The sequence below is a fragment of the Anoplolepis gracilipes genome, chromosome 11, assembly GCF_047496725.1.
Source record: "Anoplolepis gracilipes chromosome 11, ASM4749672v1, whole genome shotgun sequence".
Lineage (NCBI taxonomy): Eukaryota > Metazoa > Arthropoda > Insecta > Hymenoptera > Formicidae > Anoplolepis > Anoplolepis gracilipes.
In genome coordinates this window covers 10,323,828-10,346,480 of record NC_132980.1, presented here as the reverse complement: position 1 = coordinate 10,346,480, position 22,653 = coordinate 10,323,828, and the positions used below count along the sequence as shown (strand labels likewise).

The 22,653-nt window shown below is 35.9% G+C and overlaps 1 protein-coding gene across 5 annotated transcripts; it reads right to left on the bottom strand.

The window, feature by feature from the left end:
* Positions 1–34: 34 nt before the first annotated feature.
* On the bottom strand, positions 35–22,592 carry LOC140671108 (pancreatic triacylglycerol lipase). Of its 5 annotated transcripts, none has more exons than XM_072902208.1 (10): positions 21,769–22,592; positions 7,646–7,812; positions 7,228–7,382; positions 6,124–6,243; positions 5,634–5,780; positions 5,110–5,338; positions 3,962–4,393; positions 2,907–3,033; positions 1,859–2,074; positions 35–1,613 (listed from the first exon to the last, which is right to left on the bottom strand). In XM_072902208.1, coding segments are annotated over exons 1-10 (1,698 nt in total). In that variant the 5' UTR covers positions 21,771–22,592; the 3' UTR covers positions 35–1,510. The 5 variants fall into 5 exon arrangements, with proteins under 5 accessions (XP_072758309.1, XP_072758312.1, XP_072758310.1 ...); XM_072902211.1 differs by having other exon boundaries at positions 3,962–4,384; XM_072902209.1 differs by lacking the exon at positions 21,769–22,592 and adding an exon at positions 7,879–8,492.
* Between the last annotated feature and the right edge of the window lie 61 nt (positions 22,593–22,653).

Sequence of the window (22,653 nt, the reverse complement as noted above, 5' to 3'; positions counted from 1 at the left end):
AAGAGTGTTTTTTTCGATCCCCCCCCCCCCCCGATATCTCCCAAAAAGGCACACACTTTGCTAAAAAAAAAAAAAAAAAAAATTCCATATAAAAGTCATACATATTTTATAAAAAAATATCCCTGTTTTATTTTGATACAACAATAGCCATAGTTATAACTAATATAATCTTTATTTTTTACATTTCAACAGATAGATATAAAAACATAGTTCACAAAAAGTAGTCTTGTTATGTTACTAACAAAAATTATCTCCTATTATATGTTTTTTGTACAAATTATTTATAAAGACTATGGGCAACTTTTTATTCAGTACAGTTTGTCATCCTTGAGTAACTGCATTCTATGCGTTTCTCACGGTTCCTAAAGTTATAAAAGAATATCACAAGCTATTATCATTATCGCGAAAGACATAATGATAATAATGACAACCATCGTGCAAGAAACTATGTATTAATGTATATAACACATAGATCGACGGCTTAATACATAACAGCCTTAACACAACTCTAATCACATATCAAAGAGAGATTAGTTTTACGTGTAACGTTATATATACAACATGTACATATAGTAATTGTATAACCCGATAATATAAATTATTGTTATAAATTATCGAAAAAAATAAGTTGTGATAAATTAGAAAAAAGCAATTCATGGTCAAGTTTTGACTAATTCTAACTCGACACTTCTTCGGTAATCATCTTTCGAATTGCTTCATCAGGTTTCTGAGGACTTGATGAATTGCGTTCTGATTTATCACAACTAATATATTTTGATTATTTAAAATAATAATTTATAATAGTTAAAATATTGCCAGGTTAATAACTGATCAATATTAATACTGAAAAATATCATTTGTAATTATCAGAAAAAAATTACGAAAAATCGGAGACTTCCGTCAAAAGTACACGTGCTCGCGTGCAAAATTTCGCGTTTAGCGAAATAAGAATTTTTCCTATTCAATTAATCTCGTTTCGCTCCTTTGCTCTCCTTTGTGGACGGGATAAATCTCTAGGAACTCGATTAAAGCCTGGTCTACAATAGAATCGGAAGTCATAAAAAATTAATCGATCATATTCGACTATTTTTCTGTAAATTCAACTGTGATTGATTAATTTCTTGCGACCCACGACTTTATTGTAGACCCAGCCTAGGCGGCAAATATTACGACAGTCGTAATCGTTCGACGAGATTCTCGAGTTCGAAGCGTGTTTATTAGTATCGCGCCGGGAATCGTGTTTGAAGAAAGCGGATTGCGATAAATAGAAAGAAAACAAGTCAAACGCGACATAAAACACCTCTCCTCTCGTCGTGTATCATCGGTGAAAAAAAAAAAATTACGCGAGTATGACAGAGGGAATCCTTCGCTCCTGCGTTTTTTTCCACTTCGCTTCATCATCGTCCGTGACTCTCGAGAGTCATCTGCCTCCGGGTGGACAGCTGTCAGTGTTTTTATAATTACTACGCGCCCGAATAACATTCCTCGCGCCTCGGGGAACGCGCGATGGTCAGCAATTGTCGACGAACGTAGCGGTGGACCCGCTCGCAATCTCGGCGTATTCCTGCCTGCTGGCCGAGCAGAGCCTGCTGGAGAAATCCACCTCCCGTTTTCTAAACACAAGCGAGAAACAAGATTAGAATATGTGTCAGGAAGACTGCTCTGAGGAAATCTCGGCGCGATGTTTCGATCTTTCTCGCGGAAGAACGTCAGAACAATGATGGTATCAAGCTTGGATGAGCGGATATGGTTTAATAATAAACATGCGTTTCTTGCGGCGAGAGATCATCGCTCTTTCGTAACGCATCTTGAAACTTGTGGACCGTCATTCTTCTGACACCTTTGCACGTTTCCTCACCCTCTGCCTGGAAGATCCATGGCGTCCACGCTGACGCTGTTGACGTACAGACGGTCGTTGCACCAGAAAAAGCACAGGGATCTAGGTTGCAGCACGTCCATATCGTACACCCAGGAGAGCTCGATTCGTCTAACCTTGCCGATGTTGCCGATGGAACCGGTCGGATGAGCCACGACTATGCGAGCGGTCGTTCCGTGCTCCAGCTTCATGTAACCGCTGAAAGCGATCAACAACTGTTAGAGCGTTTCATCGGAAAGAGGAGAGTCATCGAGTGTGAATTAAGCATTTTTTTGGTAAGTAATAATACTACAGTTGTAAATAGTAATTTATAGAGTACGCCGGCTGCGAGATCGACGTGTCGTCGAGCGGGAAAAATCCATAAAAACGCGGGTTCTCGAGAGATTGATAACACGCTACACGGAGAAAATTTTATATTAAAAATTATTATGATATGTAATAACTGTGGACCATTAGGATTCCTAGTTAAAATGCAACGTAAAAATTGACGTAATTTTTACAGTTTTACATAGCATTTTAATTTGGAATGATCCTAATGGTCCACACACAGAAAAAAAATAATATTCTCATTTTGATTAGATCTTTAGTTACAAAATGTAAATCTTGAAATAAGATTATCTTGCGTTAAATAAAGAAAATTTGCTTGGTTGAAGACATTTTATATAGTTTAACCAAGAAAAATATATTCTTATTATTTAAGAATAATTTTCTTGAATGGGGAGGAAAAAATGTTGGATAGAAAATAACACATGTTTACACACACACACACACACACAAATTGAAGATTATAATTTTCTTAGAGTTAAAATAATTATTTTATTCTCGAAATGATAATTATAGTATTAAAATAAGATTATAATATTGTTGAAATTTAAGATTTTCAAATTCTTCTAACAATAAGAAGATTATAAATTGGACGCGTTCATACGAGTATGTAAGTCTTGATTTGACACTTACTTTTTTTCTGTGCAGTTACTACATAGTAATTTTTAATATAAAATTTTCTCCATGTACGATTGTTAATACTTACCCAGGCGTGAGATCCATGTTGCGTATCACGCCTTTATCAGCGTGGAGAGTGACTTTCATGAAACCTTGCACCCAGCTCTCCGCAGACGGTGGTCGCGCAAGGTTGACGGTGATTCTGTAATGTCTCCCTAAAAGAAATTTTATTACAGATATATATCAGAAAGTATTTCGAGATTAGAAAGATGTGCCGCTTTTATCGCACGTCCGCGGAGAAAGTCGTGAAATAGAGAAAAACTTGTGACTGGTATATAATAAAATAATACATTGATTCGACGGCGGTATTTCCTTTTTTCTCACATCGATAGAGAAAGATTAACGAATGTGTCTGTACACGGTAGATGGATTAAATGTCGATTCATATTAATGTTTGCATACTATATATGGAAAGTGTTTTTAAGATATTTCTCGTTCGACGCGTTTTACGATGTCGTAATTTCGATTTATAAGAGAACACTGTAATTAATGGGTAATATTTGATGATTCTAAATATAGTGATTACTATGCGTATATGTACTGAAAAGAAAAAAAATAGCAGCTGTCATACAATTTAATTCCAAGATATTGAATATGAAATGACTGCATTATTTATATTAAATATAAAATGACTGCATGATTTATATTGAATATGAAATGACTGCATGATTTTACGTATCATATATCGGAAGATTATGTAAGTATCTTATATATACTGGAAGGTAGATTCTCTAATTTGAAATTGACTTTTTATTAACGAAAATATTAAAGCATAAATAATTATAGTTTTAAATGTAATTGGGAATTTCAATTAGACTTCGGGGAGAACTAGATTTTTCAGTTAATTCCAAGTGGAATTTAATAGAATTTTAATTTAAATATATAGTTTTATATATATATTTTTACTTATAATTATGGCTAAAGAAGTTTTATTGAATGAATATTTGACAATTGACATTTTATACGGCTAATCTGTATTATACACAACAAGATCGAATTCATCTTCGCGTTCTTCAAATAGAAAAGCGAGTGTACTATATAACATCGATAGTATCGCGTTTAACGCGCGGATTTTATACATACGGCAGTACGGATCCTCCTTGCCGGTCATGAAGAAGAATTTGGAGCCGAGCAAGGACGAGACGTCCTGTCCCATAGCTTGACGTTTAACCAGAGCCGGGCTGGTGTCGGCGTGATAGCCCATCACGGCGCAGCTTAGGCTGTTGTTGCTCTTGCAGGAGAAGCATTCGCCGCGTAGGAAACTCGCATAGCTCGAGCACTCGTGCGCTACGTATTGGCACTTGGAGTTGATGCTCTCGATGAAGAGCTTGAGCGCGCGCACGTGATTGCAGGCGACCAGGACGCGCGAGGCCTCCTCGAGGCCCTCGCGTATCAAGGTCAGCGGCAATGACGGGGTGGTCTCGCTCAAATCCGTGCAGCCCGGCTGCTCCTTGCCATTGTTCGGATAAAAGTCCAAGTGCCCGCACGGCTGGCTCATTCCGTACCCTGGAAGGCCTTGTTGTGTACTATACGTTAGTTTGGACAATTTGTCATTCACGGCGGAGAGAGGCGAATTTCCAGTTATTCGAGATATTAAAATGATGAATTATTATATTTTCTTTAAATCGGTGAATATAATAAAGATAAAAAAATGGAAAGATTATCGCTCGAAAGACTCTATCTTTTAATTTTTATATTTCAAAAAATCTGTATATTCGAATATTTAGTTTTAATTTATGTATTTAAATTTTTATTTAATTTGATTTAATTTTGTTTATTTTAAATTTATATTATATTTTTTTTATAAATATTTATATTTAAATGTATATTTATATTTCACTTCTCTATGAAAAAAAATTATTTAAAAATTACCTTTTTTAGCAAATACATTTATTTTTATTATTAAAAGTAATAATAGCAAAAATTGCTAACGCTAAAATCTTTATTATCTATTAATAATTATATAATTTTTATTGTTTTATTCTAAATGTAATTATTTTTATTAATTTTCTGAAATTTTACGAACTGACAGATATGCTTTCTTTAATTCAGAAAATCTTGTTTGCACGTATATTGCAGTGTTTATTGAAAAAAGTTAACTTTTCGTACTTTTTGCATATTATCATCTTTCAAATAGAATTCTATTGCTCTTTGTTTCTCGTTTTCTCGTTTTATGTACGGTTAAGTCAATTGAGAAATACTTTTGAAAGACAATAATGTGATACGTTTACCTAAGAAAAAGATGCTCTTTCCATCGGTATGAATTACATCCACCAATCGAGCGTCTGTGGGATCTAGGCGAAGGTGGTTCGGCATTCCTTGAAAATACGGTTCCGCGGGGTCCAAACCGGTGATGCGTCCGATATTGCCGCCCAATTTTTCACCCGCGTAACCAGCCGTATGCGCACCAAGGCTGTGTCCAATCAGGTGCACATCGTTTGGGTCCAGGCAGTAGTTTGTCTAACATTTCGTAAGAGTAAGAACAAGAGACATAAAAATTAATCTGTTGTTAATTTAAATTAGAAATTGCTTTTTTTCATACTAAGTAATATCCTAACGAATTTTTTCAATTATTGTTCACTTATTAATATCGCAATCATGAAAAAGAAGAGATAGAGAAAGAGCAAATTGCACTTTTTTACATTTGTTTTAATATTACGTTCTTGATATTTAATTTCATAATTGTGTTGAAAATCGCATTGCCTAAAAAGAAATATGTAGATTTAATTTAGCTAGAAACGCGCACGTTTCTTACTTGCAAATGTTTAATGAGATGAGCTAATTCGAGTCCAACCAATCTTGTATTCGCTGTCGCTTGAGTGTACAAAGGTAAACTCCCGCCTGCCCAATCGACCACGATAACATTGTAATCGCCATGCTCCAACAACTCACTTCTCATTTCCTGCGGATATGATGGACATTTCGAGAATAAATGCGGGTATATTTTTGTCAATTGCTTAAGAGCCGGGGCTCTAGGCTATCGGATATAAAACTATGTCAGGTTGCATACATTTTTTTCGCAACAATAACGCAATGTGTGGGGCAGAAAAATGCGCTTTTTTATAGTAATTTCATCCAGCTTCGCGTTGGATAATGTGACATTAAACCGAAAGATGTAATATGCGATTAGTATTATACGAAATATTAGATTGCAACATATGCAATGCAATATTTTGATAAAAAATCTAGGATAAATGAATACTTATAAATTAAATAACGAGGGATATATATATAAAAACTTATACCTTGACCCAATTACTTAGTGGTGTATCTATAAAACCGTGTATGATGAATTTAGTTTTTCGCTTAGGATTGAAGTTGGAGTTTTCGATGGATTTATCCTTGGCCACCTTTAATATTTGACCCTGAAAGGATTGAAACGGGTTATTGAGTCCTCCGTAATTCGATAAAAAAAAGAATCAATCATTCAAGGCATTCAAGAGGCTATTAAAAAACATAAATTTATCTTTCGAAATGAAATTTAATTTCGAAATAACGTACATAAGTTTTGCTTTCAGTCTACTACAAAATAATATGCTAATTAATAATAGAAATTCCCAATTTCTCAGATGCATATATTAATCAAGGAGAAATAATATTAAAAATAAGAATTTCTCTTTTTTGCTATCATGAAGTTTTGAAACTGCATTTATTACTTGCTTTATTATCTATTAATATTAAGTATTTTTTTTTAATTTCACGATTCAGCGATTTTATACGGGAATCGAATATATGTACGTTATGTGACAAAGGCGTGTTTTCACTGCTTCTGATATCGTATTTGATGCCTATCTCACACAGCTTCCTTCTAGAACGTCCATTAAATTACAAATCAAAGATCTTATCTTTTACGGATATACATATACAAGAAATAACGAAGTGCATTCGCGCCCCGCGGAGCGCGCCACGTGTTTGCCAGCTGCATAATTTTGTTAAATTAATTGAGTTAATTAAGATATCTCCACGGGGATTAAGTGCCCGACGTCTCGCTGACTCGCGATCGAACGGATAAGAGCCGGATATTTATTTCTCTCTCTTTCTCAGAAGGGAAAGAGTTTCTCAGTTTCATTCCTGTACGCGCCCCTCCGTCCAATTATTCCTGCAAGATGAAATCCGACAGGTTGCTAATGCAATTTGTAGATGTATATAAGCGGTTACGTATGCGGAAATATTTACGGCGTATCGGATATTTTTCGAGAAATCTCTATAGTCATAGAAGAATTTCAATCTATCTCCTTGCTCAGGTTTCACTTCTACTCCATTATATGTATATGACGCAAAAAAATATTGACTTGCTTTCGATATTTATGTTACGCGCACTTTTACCCAGGGTTAAATATTCCACTTACGTCCAAAGGGTTCTGATTCGTGTAAAGGATGAATCTGGTGTTGATGACGTCTCGCGGTAATGGAAAAACGTTGAGGGGCCGGTGAATCAGGTGGTACCAGCTCCTGGTGATGTTCAAGCAGCCTAGCTCGTCGTAGCAGCGTGTCTCGTTCTCGACTAGAAAATATCACTCTTTAATCCTATCAAGTTTTACTTGACATTTGCTCAAATCATGTCGTCTATTTTATTTTCATGCGATTATGCTTTTTTTTTTTTTTTTAGACAAATCTTAGTTAGAGAAATAAAGGAACGCGTATATAAAAATGTAAAGAGCGTAAAAAAAGAGTGTGTAAAAAATATGTCTGTAGCATAATCTCGTTGGAATCGTTTACGTTACAATTAAATTTTCTATTCAATTAGTTGATAATGATGATAATTACAAGGCAGCCAAGGTATATTGACTTCGATCCGATCGCTGCGCGCCCACTGCCAAGGGTCCAGGATTCCGGCGGAGCAGATAACAGGAGTGAATGCGACGAGGAGCAGGACCAGGGCTCCTTTATCGTTGCTGCCGACTCCTCGTCCGTTCATACCGCTCCTCCTCATCCTGCGAAGAAATACAGCATAGGTCATTGATATTCATGACGAGAACGACGATTAAAAATAAACTCACATACTGACATTTTGGCCACGTGTTGTCGATTCTTTTATACTGTCGTTTCTTCTATCACGTCAAGTATAATATTTTCTTTCAAAATCAGAAGACTGTTACGACGATATAAATTTAAAAGTTGAAGATTCTTATATGTGATATGAAAATATTACACACACTGAATTAGATTGAATAAATATTGATCTTGAATTTGCTGAGCCTTTGGATTAATGTCGTATCGCACAGGGGGTTGAACAGTCACTAAATGAAGGAGGACGATCGCCGAATCTAAAAGAGTCTTAAGTCTGAAGTGCAATATTGGTGGGGGCTTTCGCGAGAGGTGATGAAGGTTCCAATTATATCGTTTAGGAAAAAAGAGAAAAACATCCAAGAAGGTCGCCCGCAATTCGCGCTATGATCACCTTGAAACGTCAGCGAAAAAACATCGCGAAAAAGAAGGAACGAATTACTTCTCGCGATTCGTCTCTGGAGTGACACAGTTTCGCATGAGTAGTTATAGCGAACTCTTACTTGTCAGAGTTGGGAAAATATCAACTATATTTCTTATTAAATTTTCAATGGACGATTAAATCGAGCAAATTTCATAAAAAACGTACAATTAATAAATGATTTGAATTAATTCAATTAAAAAAATATATATACATATATTTATTTACTCTTCAAGCATACAAGCCAGGAGGGGGACTTGGTTTATAAAAGACATACTACTCAACCATCCATTCATACTTACTATTCATTTACAAACAAATATCACATACATCCTACATTTATCCAACAATAAATAATTAAATAACTAGATAGCTAGATAAATAAATAAATAAATAATCTAATCTAATCTCATTCATAGAGTAATCACAGTCTCACTCGCAATCTCCGTGTCACCATCCTTTTCTTTTTCTTTCCATATCTTTTTTAATATTTTATCTTTCCTCCCATCCAATTCATCACTAAATACTCTTGCTATTCTATCGGCACTATTTTCACCTAATTCTTTGAACCATTCCTTCGCCTCTACACATTCCGTCACATAATGTTCTATATTATCCATTTCAATTAAAAATATAATAATAATTAAATAGTAATTCTATTTAAAACAGTTAGTGATTCTGAGGTGTCTGACGAAGCACTGTTGAGACTAGATTAAATTTAACCCTTATTCCGTACTGATGGATCATTTTTGTCTGTGATTTTTCTAACAACGTCAATTTCTCGAAAACAAATAATCATAAAATAATATATTTAGTAAATTATTTTTCAAATTTATTATTTTAGTCTTTATTTAGGATATTCAAAGAAGGTATATACATTTTTTCAGATTTTTTAAAACACTTTTACATATTAATAAACTTATCGAAAATACGCTGACCCACCTGTACAGTTAGAAGGTGCCAAAAATAACAATACGGAGTAAGGGTTAATGATATCAAATGATTTAAAGATGACACGAATTTTCCCATCCCATTTTCTCTTTATTCAAGTCTTTATATAACATATTATATTTCTAATACAATGGCCGATGCGAGAATAAAATCGACATTGTTAATATTTCTTGTCGGATGAAAGATCCTTTATCTTAGATTGATAGTTATCATAATTACTCGATACGTATGTACATAACACTATTCACCGCGTGTGGCCAGCATGTAATGATACGTTGATGCTCGTGAACAATAGAATGAGGAACAGGAAGACAAGGCTTTGTTGGACATCTCGATATTACGTAATAGGTGTTTGTAGGATTCTCGACGCTGTCACTTTTCCATTTATTGCAGTAGCAAAAAATGCCATTGATTGCATTACACGATATAATTAAGGAGAACTCACTTGAAGGAATTTTTTTCCGTGGTAGGTTATCTTGATATCAAACACTGAGAAAATATTTTCTCGCTGTTCTAGTTCTTCAGCCTTCGTTATCTTACGCAATAACGAGGAGCAGCGGGACGTTATGTCACCGTGCGAGAGTATCGCGTCTCATCGAACCTACATTATGTCACGCGCGTGTTGCATTTACGTGGAGAGGGTTCACGAGTGCAGGGACTGCGAGTCTTCTCGAATGTGGCGTTATCACGCTAAAAAAGTCGTCATTGATAGTCGTACGCTTTCACCAAGCCGCTTGTTCGTGACGGGAAACGTCGGGTTCGAACATGCGACTCTTCGTGACAATCGATCGGTTTAAGTGCATTCTCTGGTGAATGAATAGTTCTAAGATTTTTCAATCGGCGATAAATGCAACGTTTTTTTCTTATTTCCGTAAAGCGGAAAATTGCTATTGCAGCGGTGGAAAGCATTTTTATCGCATGAAACAGATTGATATATTTTCGTAAAATACCTCGAAATTTGTACGACTATTCTTGGCTAATAATTTAGATTGTTTCTGATTTTTGTTACATAAAGATATATTGTTATACGTAATATTATGACACAAAGATATATATTATAAAAGACAAAAGACTAAGAGACAATTGTGATAAAAAATTTGAGAACCGATTAAAATACCAGCTGCCCATTTTTTCGTTCGTGATAAATAGGTATTCGATTTTAATCATTTTGGACGAGATCGGACGAAATATCTGGAAAACGCGCGGAAGAATAAGTCAAGACTTGTTGCGGAACGAATATGGGCAACGACTCTCGTGGAATGTCGCGTGCGATATTTTCTGCATTCCAGCAGCGAGCAGCTGCGTACCAGCTTGCATATCTAAACTTTTCTCGTGATCATCGATAAGCTGTTCAATGAGTCATGCATAACGAGTGCATTTGCCGGAATACATTTGCTAGAACGGTTTATTATCTGGTTTCGTCGTGATTGCGGCGATTCCGAATCGTCGTGTATGATTTTCGAGTTTTGTACCGAAGACAAGAGCCGTCTGATCAGGCGCTTTCTGTTTTTGTGCTCTGCCACTTTCGCCTAATGAATTTCTGTAATGAATATCCTAGAGGCAGAATTTCTCTCAAATGTTTGTTGCGCGTGCAATTATTTTCGTATCGAGCGGTTCGATTGACACTGATTATTGAAATTTACGAGACTCGCAATGTTGATTTTTATGTCCGATTATTTTTCTAAATAACTTTCCTTGCACTCTTTCGGTATTTTCTTTATCATTCGTCCGTACTCTACAATTTAGACAAGTTCAATACACAGATCGTAGCGGGCATATTTCAAATACACAGATTATTTAAAACAATTATTTACATAGTTGTAATAAAGAATTATAATAATAGTTATAAAAAAAATATTTTTAGAAATTTATTTTCTATGAAGCTCTTTTATACATTTTACATTACATTTATACATATATATAATTTAATAGAAAGAATAAATCTTTCGAATTGTTTTCGCAAACACTATTTATTTGCCTATTTTTGTAACATAGGATAAATCAAAATTATCGCGACATTGATTAAACTTTTCAATCAAACGAGCCTGCTCTTGGTCGAAAATTGCAAGTACTGTTTTCGCCTTTTTTTTTTTTTTTTTTATTGCTCTCAGCTCTCGGAAGGCGTCACGAGATGGACCGAAAGGGAACCGGTCCTTCTTTCTTTCCGCCTGTTGGATCCCGCATTTCACCCAGGTTGTGCGCTTCGGGTATTAAATAATTATTATTTCGAAAGCGAGAGTAATCGCGCGGTGTAACCGCGCGGCGCCAAGTCCCCGCCGAGGAAAGAGAGGCACACGGCGTCGGCCTCCGTGTAATTGTGGCCCAGATTCGGCGTCCTTCCCTGCGGCAATGCTGTACCACTTCCTGTATATCCCCCTCGCGCTCTCTCTTTCTCTCACCGCCTCTCTCTCTCTCTCTCTCTCTCTCTCTCTCTCTCTACCACCGTTTGTTTGCAACGCGAAGCGTTGTGGACACGCAGCCTCGTTCTTTTACGTATCTCTGGGCTCGATCTTGAGTCGATTCGCGTAAACAAGTTATATCTTACGTTAAATTGCACCTTCCTCCAAGAGATCTTTAAAATTCCTTGATACTAATTCACGAAGAAAATTAAAATTATTTAATAAGACGAGCGCGAACGTGCAATTTTTTTTTATTTGCAAAACCTAACGAATATGATTTTCTGTCTCATCTTTATTCTTTTTTAAATTGTCAATGTTGTGTAGTTTCGTCTTTTACCCGAGCAAATAACGTTGTACCTCACGTGACTAATCTATAGGAAGAATGTATCGTACGTTTTGTTCTCTCGCAAAAACGCAGCATTTTTCAGCGCTCTTTTATCACCGAGCATCTTTTTTGCAACGTGTGCTGGGATTATAGTCTGCGTAAATTTGTTTATTTCAATCTTTTTATTTAGATCGTGGACGTGCGACATCTTTTCTCTGAAAAATTCGATCAGGTTGAAACGATTTATTGAGATTTAAAAGAAGTGTATCATAGTGTCCACACACTTGAATGCTATTTTTCTAAAAGCGTAGAGAGAATACATTTTTTGTACAGTGATGGAAATATTATTAAATATGCAGACTATTGAAAACAGCTCTTTAAATCGTTTTGTTGTTGCGAGAAGAAATATTAATTTTAAAAGGTTTGTTTTTTTTTTCCATAGGAATAATAGAAATACGACTACATAATTTATCATCTTGCATATCTTGCACGATTTGAATGAATTTAAATGACGTTAAGTTCCGAAAAAAACATATTGAAATGCTGAGAGGCTGAATATTTATCACAACAGAAAAAGATATACACAATGAGACACACGCTACACTGTTTACTATTTAGTAAACAGTTACTTTTAGCTCAATCAACATTGATTACTCATCCATTAAATATTCTAATGAAGAAAGATAACTATATATATGCCGCAACGCTCGTTTATATCTCCAAGAGTTGTAATGAATAATTCACAGGGCAACAACTCTTTTGAATTCCGGTCAACTAGATACCGCGAATGATGATGACGACGACGATTCGCCGAAGGTCGTTTCTGATCATCCGGACGAAAGTATCGCCAGAGGAAATGGCGAGAGCCGCGGGATACGAGTAACGTATCGGGCGTCATCGTCATGACCTAATCCAATCCCCGAGATGCGAGACAGGAGAAATTCTTCTTCCGATCTTTTGCTTACGCACCACGTAATCGCACCTTTCTCTCTCGCACGCCTCTCGGTCACTCTTGTTTTCATGCGTTGCGCAACACACACGCCACAAATTCACGCGAGGCCCGGCATAAATTTCACCGTCTTTCTTCGGCTCTCGGCCTGAGCGCCAGCAGCATTTGTCGACGACAATTCAAAGTACAATTTCCGTCCGTGTCATGTTCGTCGTAATTCGAGATATCACATAATTCAACGAAATACTCGTCGACCGTTTAACGATTAATGTAGGAATCTTCCTCCCCGTAAAAGAGAGGCACGCAATTATATACGCGATATATAATAAAAAATTCATGTAATTTTAAAAAGACGGCTCTCCAAGACGCCGAATAAAATTGCGAAAGTCAGTTTAGGAAACACTGACACATATAAATAAAACGTTACTTATTTCGACAGTTGCAACTGGTAATCGCGAAAAATATAATAATAGGTAAAAATATAGACACATAAGAAAATATAAAATATGTAAAATGTATAAACATAAAAATATCTCTCTCTGTCCTAAAAAAAAGAATAATGAGTCATTCTTGTAATTATATAAATTTTCTTACTACGCGACGTAATTATGAGAGAGTCACGTATAATTGCGTCCTTGTGCGTATACGTGTTTGTTTGATGCGTACGTACACGATTGAAAACCGCAACTTTGCGTGCACATGCGACCGCTGCTGCAAAAGGGAAGACACTCGTTCGCGTCCGGTGGAAATTGAGTTTTACGCGCGCATGAATTTCACCACGGACGTATATCTTTCGGCGATGATGCCACAATCATCATCCGTATGTCGTTCGTTCTTAGTGATAAATCAAAAAGACTTTGTAATGGATCGCAAGGAGATAATTTTACGATTTAACATGCCGACGCATGTGCGCGCGCGCGGAAGTAGAAGGATAATTTAGAAATATCTCATCCCATGTTAAGATAAAAATAACATAATTGTCGATTATTAACTGATTAATATTTTAATGTTTCACAAAACCTGAAAATCGATTCTTTAATCTTTTGTACAGAATATTCTACTCTGTTGATTTAAATATGTACCTGTTATTTTAAACAATAGGCAAAGATTAAAATTATATGGACGTGCTTGAAACTGTAGAGCCCCTTCCAACTTTAATTTTTTGTTCTATTATTTAAAATAATAAAAATATTTCAGGTAGATAATGTTAATGGACCACCTTGTATATGAAAAGAATAGAGAGATCAAATAAAGTATTTGGAATAAAGCTTGATAATTATGAAAGTAAATTGCTCTCTTTTTATTGTTATACATTAAAAGAAAATTGGGACATTTATTTTGCACAATGTTAAAATGATGTAATTTCTTTTTTTTCAAAACCATATATTTCTCAAAATTAAATGAAAATAATATCATATGAATAAATTAAAACTATTCTAAATTTTGACACGATATAACATTTAGAGTTCTCCTGTGCATACATAAAAATACATGTCACATAATTTTCATAAAATTATTTTTGACATCCTCTACAAAATATTGCACTCAGTTTTCTTACTCGTGGTAAAAACGTCTGACCATAGTTTAGCGTTTATGAGATGCTAGCTTTCACAATATTATTAACTAAAAAAAGTGTTGAAATCTCCTAGATGTTGAAATTTGCCCCTAATTTACTTCTAAATACAGTTCGCGGTTCACTATTATTTTAACGAATTTAATTGTGTCGTTTCTTCGCAGCGACATGCATTTAATTGTCATACCTTAATTGAGTCCTTTTTCTCATGTCACGCTGAGAAATCTAATTTCGTAATACCACAATACTTATCCCCTTTTTGTACTTATTCGAAAGCCGCAATAGTGTTATCTAGTGTATGCTTATAACGTTATATAAAAGTAAGGTGACGCGAAATTCCCTAACGCTTACCGCAAATTTATTCAAATCAGAGTACAAAAATTCTCTTCATCTCACATACACGTGTTAATTTATTGTCGTAGATAGCAACGGTGACACAAGAATAACTTGGATATTGAATTCGATTTATTCAGATAATATTTGCACGTAGTCAAAGTAATTTTTCAATCAAAGACATACGTACGTATAATTACTACAGCCAGTTATGAATTATCTCGTTTTACTTGCGATGTCTAAAGAAGGTGGAAATTGTTGCTGAAATTTTTAATTAAACACACTAGGACAATTTAATTAAATATTGTCAGCTTTTAATACATACATTAAAATTAAATATACTAAAAGATAAAATGTTTTATCTTTTATCAGCAAAAAATATATTGCAATTATTAAAAATCTAATTTTTATACTTATGTACATAATTTATATATAATATATAATATTTAAATAATTAATGTTTATTTACATTTAGTACCTATAACTCTTTTCTTCCCGTGACAAATGTTTCCGAAAGTGATCTTCTCGCCTTCCCCCTCTCTTTTCCTTTCCTTATTATTTTCTCTTGTCTTTCACGCGTGTGCGTGCACGCTCTCTGCCACGATTGATAGCTTTCCACACAACGATCGGCCTTTACACTGACCTACATACTTGGCATAACAGTACTCGGACGGAATCACACTTGCGTCCGCGCGTACCTTGGTCGAAACTTGCTGCAATCGTGCGTATCCATGCGTGCGTCCGCACCGGCCTCTACTCAACGAGTGTTTACGCGACTCCGCTCGGCGTCACTTCGCGGCAAGATGATTCGCAACGGATGGCACTTTGCGGTGAAGTTCCGTTGCACAAACATTAAAATAAAATAACGTTCGAGACACCGACAATATAGCAGTAGCGGTACGTTGCGAGAGAACCTCTCACGGAGAAATTCCGTCCGACGCGACGCAACGCTATGTTTAACACACCGTGTTTAACGCACCGCACCTTACAACGTTATGCCATGCGTGTTACACGAAGTTCTTGCGAGTAAGTCTCATTTTTAAATTATTGAATAATAGATAATGTATACAATAATAATGAGAGAGCCACTTTCATATATATTATTTGAAGAATATTATTATGTAATAAATTAGCTCCTTGACATTCTTTGAATTTAAAATTTAATTTAAGTATATATATATATATATATATGCAGTAAAGATATTGACATTTTCAATGTCATTTTTAATGACGTATCGTACAAGTTGATATTTTCCAAGGAAATGTTTCAAGCTATCTAATTAAGTCGCGAGAAATTAAAGTCGTTTGGACTCTGACAAGTTTCCACGACAATATTAGTCGAATCGTACAAGTTTCACGCCAAGAATTCGTTCCCGTTATATCGCTCTAATTAGATAATCGTGTTTCCTAGTTACAAATAAGAAAGAAGTCGATATTTTGCTACGCGCGATTTATGTAGATCGAAGTCTGCGGAAAGGAAGTTGTTTCTCTGTTGCAGTCAGATCTGGTACGTTCAAAAGTGTATTTTTCGCATAAATTGTTACCTTTTGCGAACAATTTTGGCGAAAAAAAGTTCACATAAGTTTGATCAATTATTTTTACAAGGCCTATTTAACAAGCATCTATTTAAAAAAATTAAATTAAATTAAATTGAAGATAAAATAAATGCTGATTTAATGAATTTTCGAGACATTCTTATAAATGCAAATTAAAACCAGTAAATAAATTTTTTGCTTTTGACGTGAAATTTTCTCCGGTATAATTACAATTAAGTACGCCGGCCGTAGTCTATTCGTCGTAAACCAGTTTTCTCGTCATACTAATTACTTTCTAATTCAAGGGACCATCGCAATTTCCTCTTCACGTCTCTCAATTTCATCGATAAATCAACGCGCTGCGATCGTTCCATCACAATTTCACCTGCGACCCGTGTGTGATATACGGCGGAAATTCAATGTCGTGACATTCATATACTTGGACGATGGAACTGTCGAAATTGAGCAATCGCTTTATTTTCCTAGTTTGCGGTTTCAACATCTGCGGTTTAGCGGAAGCGCATGACTTCTGTAAAATGTCTAGTATAATAGCTCATTCCCTGCACGTTTAAGGTAATTTCTCCGACAATTAGTGAGATGAGGCGCGGCAAAGCCGCCGTTTTATTAACTGTGTAACATTTTATCGTATATCATTACTAGAGATGGACATATTTCAAGTACATACTATAAAATAATCATTTAAATAGTATATTCGACGTTTAATAAACGAAATATTTTTAATTTATTAATATTTTTTGTTTAATCAATAAAAATTAAATAATACAATGTTTTTAAATTTATATATTTATTGTTACAACTATTATTTTTGTAATACATTTCAAATGTTACTTATTTTGAAAAAGGCAAAATGACAAAATCAATACGCAAAATTAATAGTTTACTTTTTATACTTGTTTTAGGATAATATTTTATTATGATTTAATAAAATACACGAATAAAAGTTAAAAGAAAAAACATAAGCTATGAAAAAGAAATATAAATAGAATTAGTAAAAATTTATGAAAATCAAGTATTTTTTTACTGATCATATAATGAAAAAAATTATTTTCAGTAATTATATGTAAAATTAAAAGAGGCGGAAAAAAAAGTATATATAGAAATATATATTTCAAATTAATATAAAAGTGAATTATTTACTTAACACACAATCTATTTATAATTTAATAGAAGAGATAGTTAATGTAAATGTATTTTATTTTCTCAATTTTTATATTTTATTTGAAATATTAATTTGCTCAGCTTTGATTACTATTACGCTTTAAAGACGATAACAAAGAGGATAATCTATCCGGAAGAGCGGCCACTTATCCTATTGCTTGTTAGCTCGCAATTAGCGCGAAATCGAAATCGTTTATCGCATTAACGATAGAGACGACGCGATTACTTGTCTGGTTCTTGAATAAACGGAATGATGCATCGTCTTACTGACGCGATATGCGCCTCTAATTGCAACAGGCGCGCGTCGCGATTCCGTTCTAACGGAGATCCGTGGCCGGACGCGGAAGCGAAAGATGCGCCTCTTTGCAACGGGAATGCAGATGCAGCACCGATGCACGATGCACATGCACAGGCGCGATGCGATCGCGAAAGTTGCAGCGCCGGCCCGCCGTCGAGTTTCTACGTAATGACTCGCGCGCGCCATGTGCTCGTTTCGCGCGCGTGATTTTTTTTCGCTCAACGTTTCTCCGCCTCACGCATATACACGGCGACTATCGACGGCATCGCCGTCGCCTGCCCCTCGACGACGATTATTTTGATTTTGCACTTCAACGTTGCGAGATCGAACGTAGACGGGAAAGAGCGAGACACGAAGTAACACGTGCGGTGGCTAACGTGGAAAGCAAATAACTGGTTGTTAAGATGATTAGGTGAGGAACCGGTGTGATGAAAGAATAAGGAAGATAACGCGAAATCGGCGTAGCGTGTAAAAAGAGACAGCGAGAGGAAATGCATTTCACACTCTGATTACCACCAGAATCGCGTGTACATACACACACCTATATTTCAATTTATATTAATTTATTTGATAAGTGTTTTTTTTTTTTTAATTTCAAAGAGTACACGTATTTTTTTTTTTTTAAACGAAATCTAGTCTACGATTTTTGTAATAGAAATCATTGATTTTTGTCTAAAAAATTTGCGCGCCATTTTTTTTTTTACCCCAAGAGAGCTTTGGAAATTTCGAACCGAAAGATTTCTTTGCGCGAAAAAAACGTCGGTTCGAACATGACGTACCAGGTTGTTTTCCGACTGCATTTTTTTATCGAGTCGGCTACGCGCACAAGTGATAATTTATAACATTACACACACAAGCATATATACGTTTTCCAAGTGCGACTCGTTATATGCCGTATGCAAGTCGTTAATATGCCGTATACCGGTATCACCGTTTTCACGGTTTTCGTGCAATGTGATTCGCGACATAGGTGCTTTTGCGCGATTTCATGGGGAGATCACGTTTTCTTGCGGAAGTACGGTCGCGGAAAGACTGCTTGCATATGTATGTGCGCGTTCTCGTTTGTTGCGTAAAAGTATGTATATTTCGCTCTGCAAACGCCCTTTGTGATGACGCGACGACAGATAACGTATCGACTTACGGAAAGATCCATCGCTTGCAACATTTGCGGCTGCACCATGTTATGCAACGGTAGCACGAAGTGATGCAGTTGTTTTTTCGTTTATAGCATCACTCACACAGTCATTCTAGCGATAAGATTTACTCCGCGCGACAAATATGTGCGGGTTTTAAATTTTATTAAGCGAAATGCAAAGGCGAATTAATCCTTTGTATTAAACTTGTGACAAATACGTTCAATTTCAAGTAACGTGATAGAATCAAACGTCTATCTTTTAGAGTCATAATAAATTTATATTAAATTTAGGAGCAAAAGAGCGAGGTAGCGAAAAATTGCAAATAATGATAATAATGATAATTAAGTAATAATTTTATCATCGCTCCTTTCCAAACGATTCAAAATATCTTAATATATGAAAAAAAGAAAATAAGCAAACATTTTGTTATATTACAAAGTGACATTTTTTCTTGAGTTTTTTATTTAAGACAGTTTTATAATTCGCTTTTTATAAAAATCTATTCATAATTTTATGTGTTATCTAATATATGCGCGTACCTTGATATATTTTGATAAAATACGTGCATTTTAATTTTTCTCTCCATTATACAATATATAAAACTATATATAAATAAATTTTTGTTGCTAATTATAAATCGTGGAAAATAGATTTTAGTAATTTCCCGCATTTAATGTCCTATATAAAAATATGGTTTTCAGGGTTAATTGTCCTCAGAAAACAGAGCTCATCTACTTTTATCGAACGCTTTCGGAGAACCACTGAATATTGAATTGTCAATAGCAATAATCAAATAGCTGCGAAATTGTAGCCTCCTCGCGATGAAACCGCAAGGTCGACTCCACAGTCTTTCTTTACTTGACGAGGAAGTAACGCTCGTAGAATGAGAGGCAGCGATTATTCTCCCAGATAACGGTGAAGATAATCTCTCTAAATGATCGGGGTCTCGCGTAGCGCTTTCCTCGGTAAGATGCACCGAAGCGTGCATCTCGCGCCTGCATTCTTCACCGCCGACTTCCTTCTTCGTGCCGTTGCATCCTCGGTATTTTTTATTTTTTTTTTTTTTTTAATTTTTTCAAGAAACTTCCTGCCTTTTTCTAAAAATACTCCCGTGTCAAAAAAGTGATGTACGCAAAACCGAAACTATATAAACATGAATTATTACAATGTTATGAAAATGCAGCTCTCTCCTCTTCCAGGAATTTTCAAACATCGTGAATATACTTTCGTGTAAACAATATTTTTATTTTTTGTCATATTGTTAAAATATTTCAGATATATATATGAGAAGATTTTTTTAGATTCTCTCTAGAACTTTCATCGCGGAGCTGGCGACGATGAAAGCGACGAGAGTGGATCAATCTCTACGAGCGTGCCTCGTGCAAACGCGGGAGGTGTAGCGAAATGCTTAACGATAATTAAATGCTATATCGCGCAGGCTGTAATTATTTTTCAAGCGCAGAAAAATGGTGGCGCTGAAAAAAAGCGCCGCACATTTTTGCGGTCCGCATGATTAAAGACAGCTATAATTGATCGATAGATAGCTGGTTCGGCGATCGAGATATTCGTATGATCTTAAACTTCCTTGTCAGGAATTGTGGAATCGATTAGTCGCCACCATCACTCAATTTACATTCAAGCTCGGTTAGATCGGTTCGGCAAAACGGTGGCAGACCCACGTAGCGCACGCCTACGTAGGCTACGCGAGCTTGTCTCCGGAGAAAGTTGGCGCGTCTATAACTCGTCTGTCTATATAGCCGCCTGTTTTCTTTTTCCCCAGCGCGTGCATATTTCCAAAATTTATGAACGTCTTCGCGAGAATGCTCAATCTTCAAAATTCGGGAGACTTATTTATATTATTTCCAAAAGTTATTGTCTCGAAATATGTTTCAAGACACATTTTATGCAATTCGAGCGATAAAAAGATATAATAATAATAATGACGTTGAAATTAAACAAATGGATTGAAAAAGAATGTTCTGGTATTTTATATGTTGTAAAAAAAAAAATGAACTTTTACGATAAAAAAGAAGTGTCGAAAGGAGGGAAATTTTGAGTCTCGAGGGCGCGCAATCGGTGACGATTGCAGAGTCGCTTAAAAAGCGAATCGATTGAACGTGTCGTGACTTTGAGCACGTGGCTTGAATCAGGAATTATATTGCAAGCGACTCGCGTCGAGCAAAAATAGTGTTTTCTAACGCGACACGAGCCATTAAATGCCAAGAAAAAGTAACCGAGACAAATATTGCGTCGCGCTACGAAGAATTGCAACAATTTTTCCTTTGTAAATGAATCAGACTTTTTAACTCGACTTGCATCTCGCGTTGAATCGCTTGTATTATTCCGCAGCCATTATTTTATCAAGGTCGTAAGAGCAGTGACATAGTCTGCTTTCGCGTATGTTGGATGCGCATAGCCAGTGGAAAAAATATTTCTATAGATTTCTACGTTACATCACACATACACACGCAACAGAGGAGAATTATACAGTATATATAATTATTTAGTATATATAATTTCAAAGAAGTTGGCAATTCTTTTTTTTTTTCAATTTTAAATCGTTGCATGAATAAATATAGAGATCATGACATTAAAAGTTGCATTCTTTTTTTTCTTCTCCTGTCAAATCTCATAGTTATTAAAAAACAATTTAAATCATCTATCTTTTATGCGCTATTGTCGTTTAATCTTACGCGAAGGTCAAGTTCTCTTTTCATCTTACGTTCAGAACGTATTCTACGCACACGCGATACATCGGATGATGCATTTGCGCGATCAACTCACATTTTCGAAGCCGCTCTCTCATGTCACGTGGCCGTCTTTCCGTCTACCGATCCATCGCAGAATTTCCCACGCAGTCGTTGATCCGTCGTGTATTTTTTTATCCACGTGATTCCCTCGGTGTGCGCAAGATTCACGTACACCCTCCAACGGACAACCCTTTGCTTCGTCTCTGCGAGGGGATTCGTTCTGCGCAGAGCAGAAAACGTGCGAACCGTGGTGGTTATTTTCAATAACTGCACTCTCTCAAGAGAGAGAGAGAGAGAGAGAGAAAAAGAGACAAAGGAGAGAGTCGAACCGAGAGAAGGAACGAAATGTGTCGCGGTGAGAGGCCGGCGCTCGACTGCTTCGAATGCATGTAGCGGATTCCACTTGCTCCGGAATACCTGCCCACCACTGTCGTTTCGAGTTCTCGGCTAGGAGTTACTTGTCAGCTGGTCAGGTAGGTTGATTCGGGAGTATACTAGTGTAGAGATCCGTTGGTTCTTCATCTAAGCCAACGATGTTGGCTCTGTGGGGACATCGCAAGATTCCCGTTAATTTCGGACCTTGTCAGTGAACTCTGAGGGATTATCGAGAAATCTTAATCGGAAGAAATTAGCCGGATGTGGATGACGGAGCAACGGAAACGTGACACGAATGCGGAACCGAGCGCTGTAATAGTGATTGAATATTACGATATTTTCCGCATATATAACGTACTTTTTTTTCAGTCGTTAGTTTTTTTTTCCTAACACACACACACACACACACACACACACACGTTCTCTCTCTCTCTCTCTCTCTCTACTTATCTAAGTTTTCGACGAATGTGTAAATACGTGTGTGAAAGGATTAATGAAAAATTAAAAGTTTTCCATTCCTGTTCTGATAGCTTATTTACAGAGT

Coding starts and splice junctions, on each gene's coding strand:
- LOC140671108 (XM_072902207.1), bottom strand. CDS start 7,838: ATGACCTATGCTGTATTTCTTCGCAGGATGAGGAGGAGCGGTATGAAC. Junction 2,075..2,906: donor AACATGGATCTCACGCCTGG/GTAAGTATTAAC, acceptor GATCGCTTTCAG/CGGTTACATGAAGCTGGAGC. Junction 1,614..1,858: donor ATGGATCTTCCAGGCAGAGG/GTGAGGAAACGT, acceptor GCTTGTGTTTAG/AAAACGGGAGGTGGATTTCT.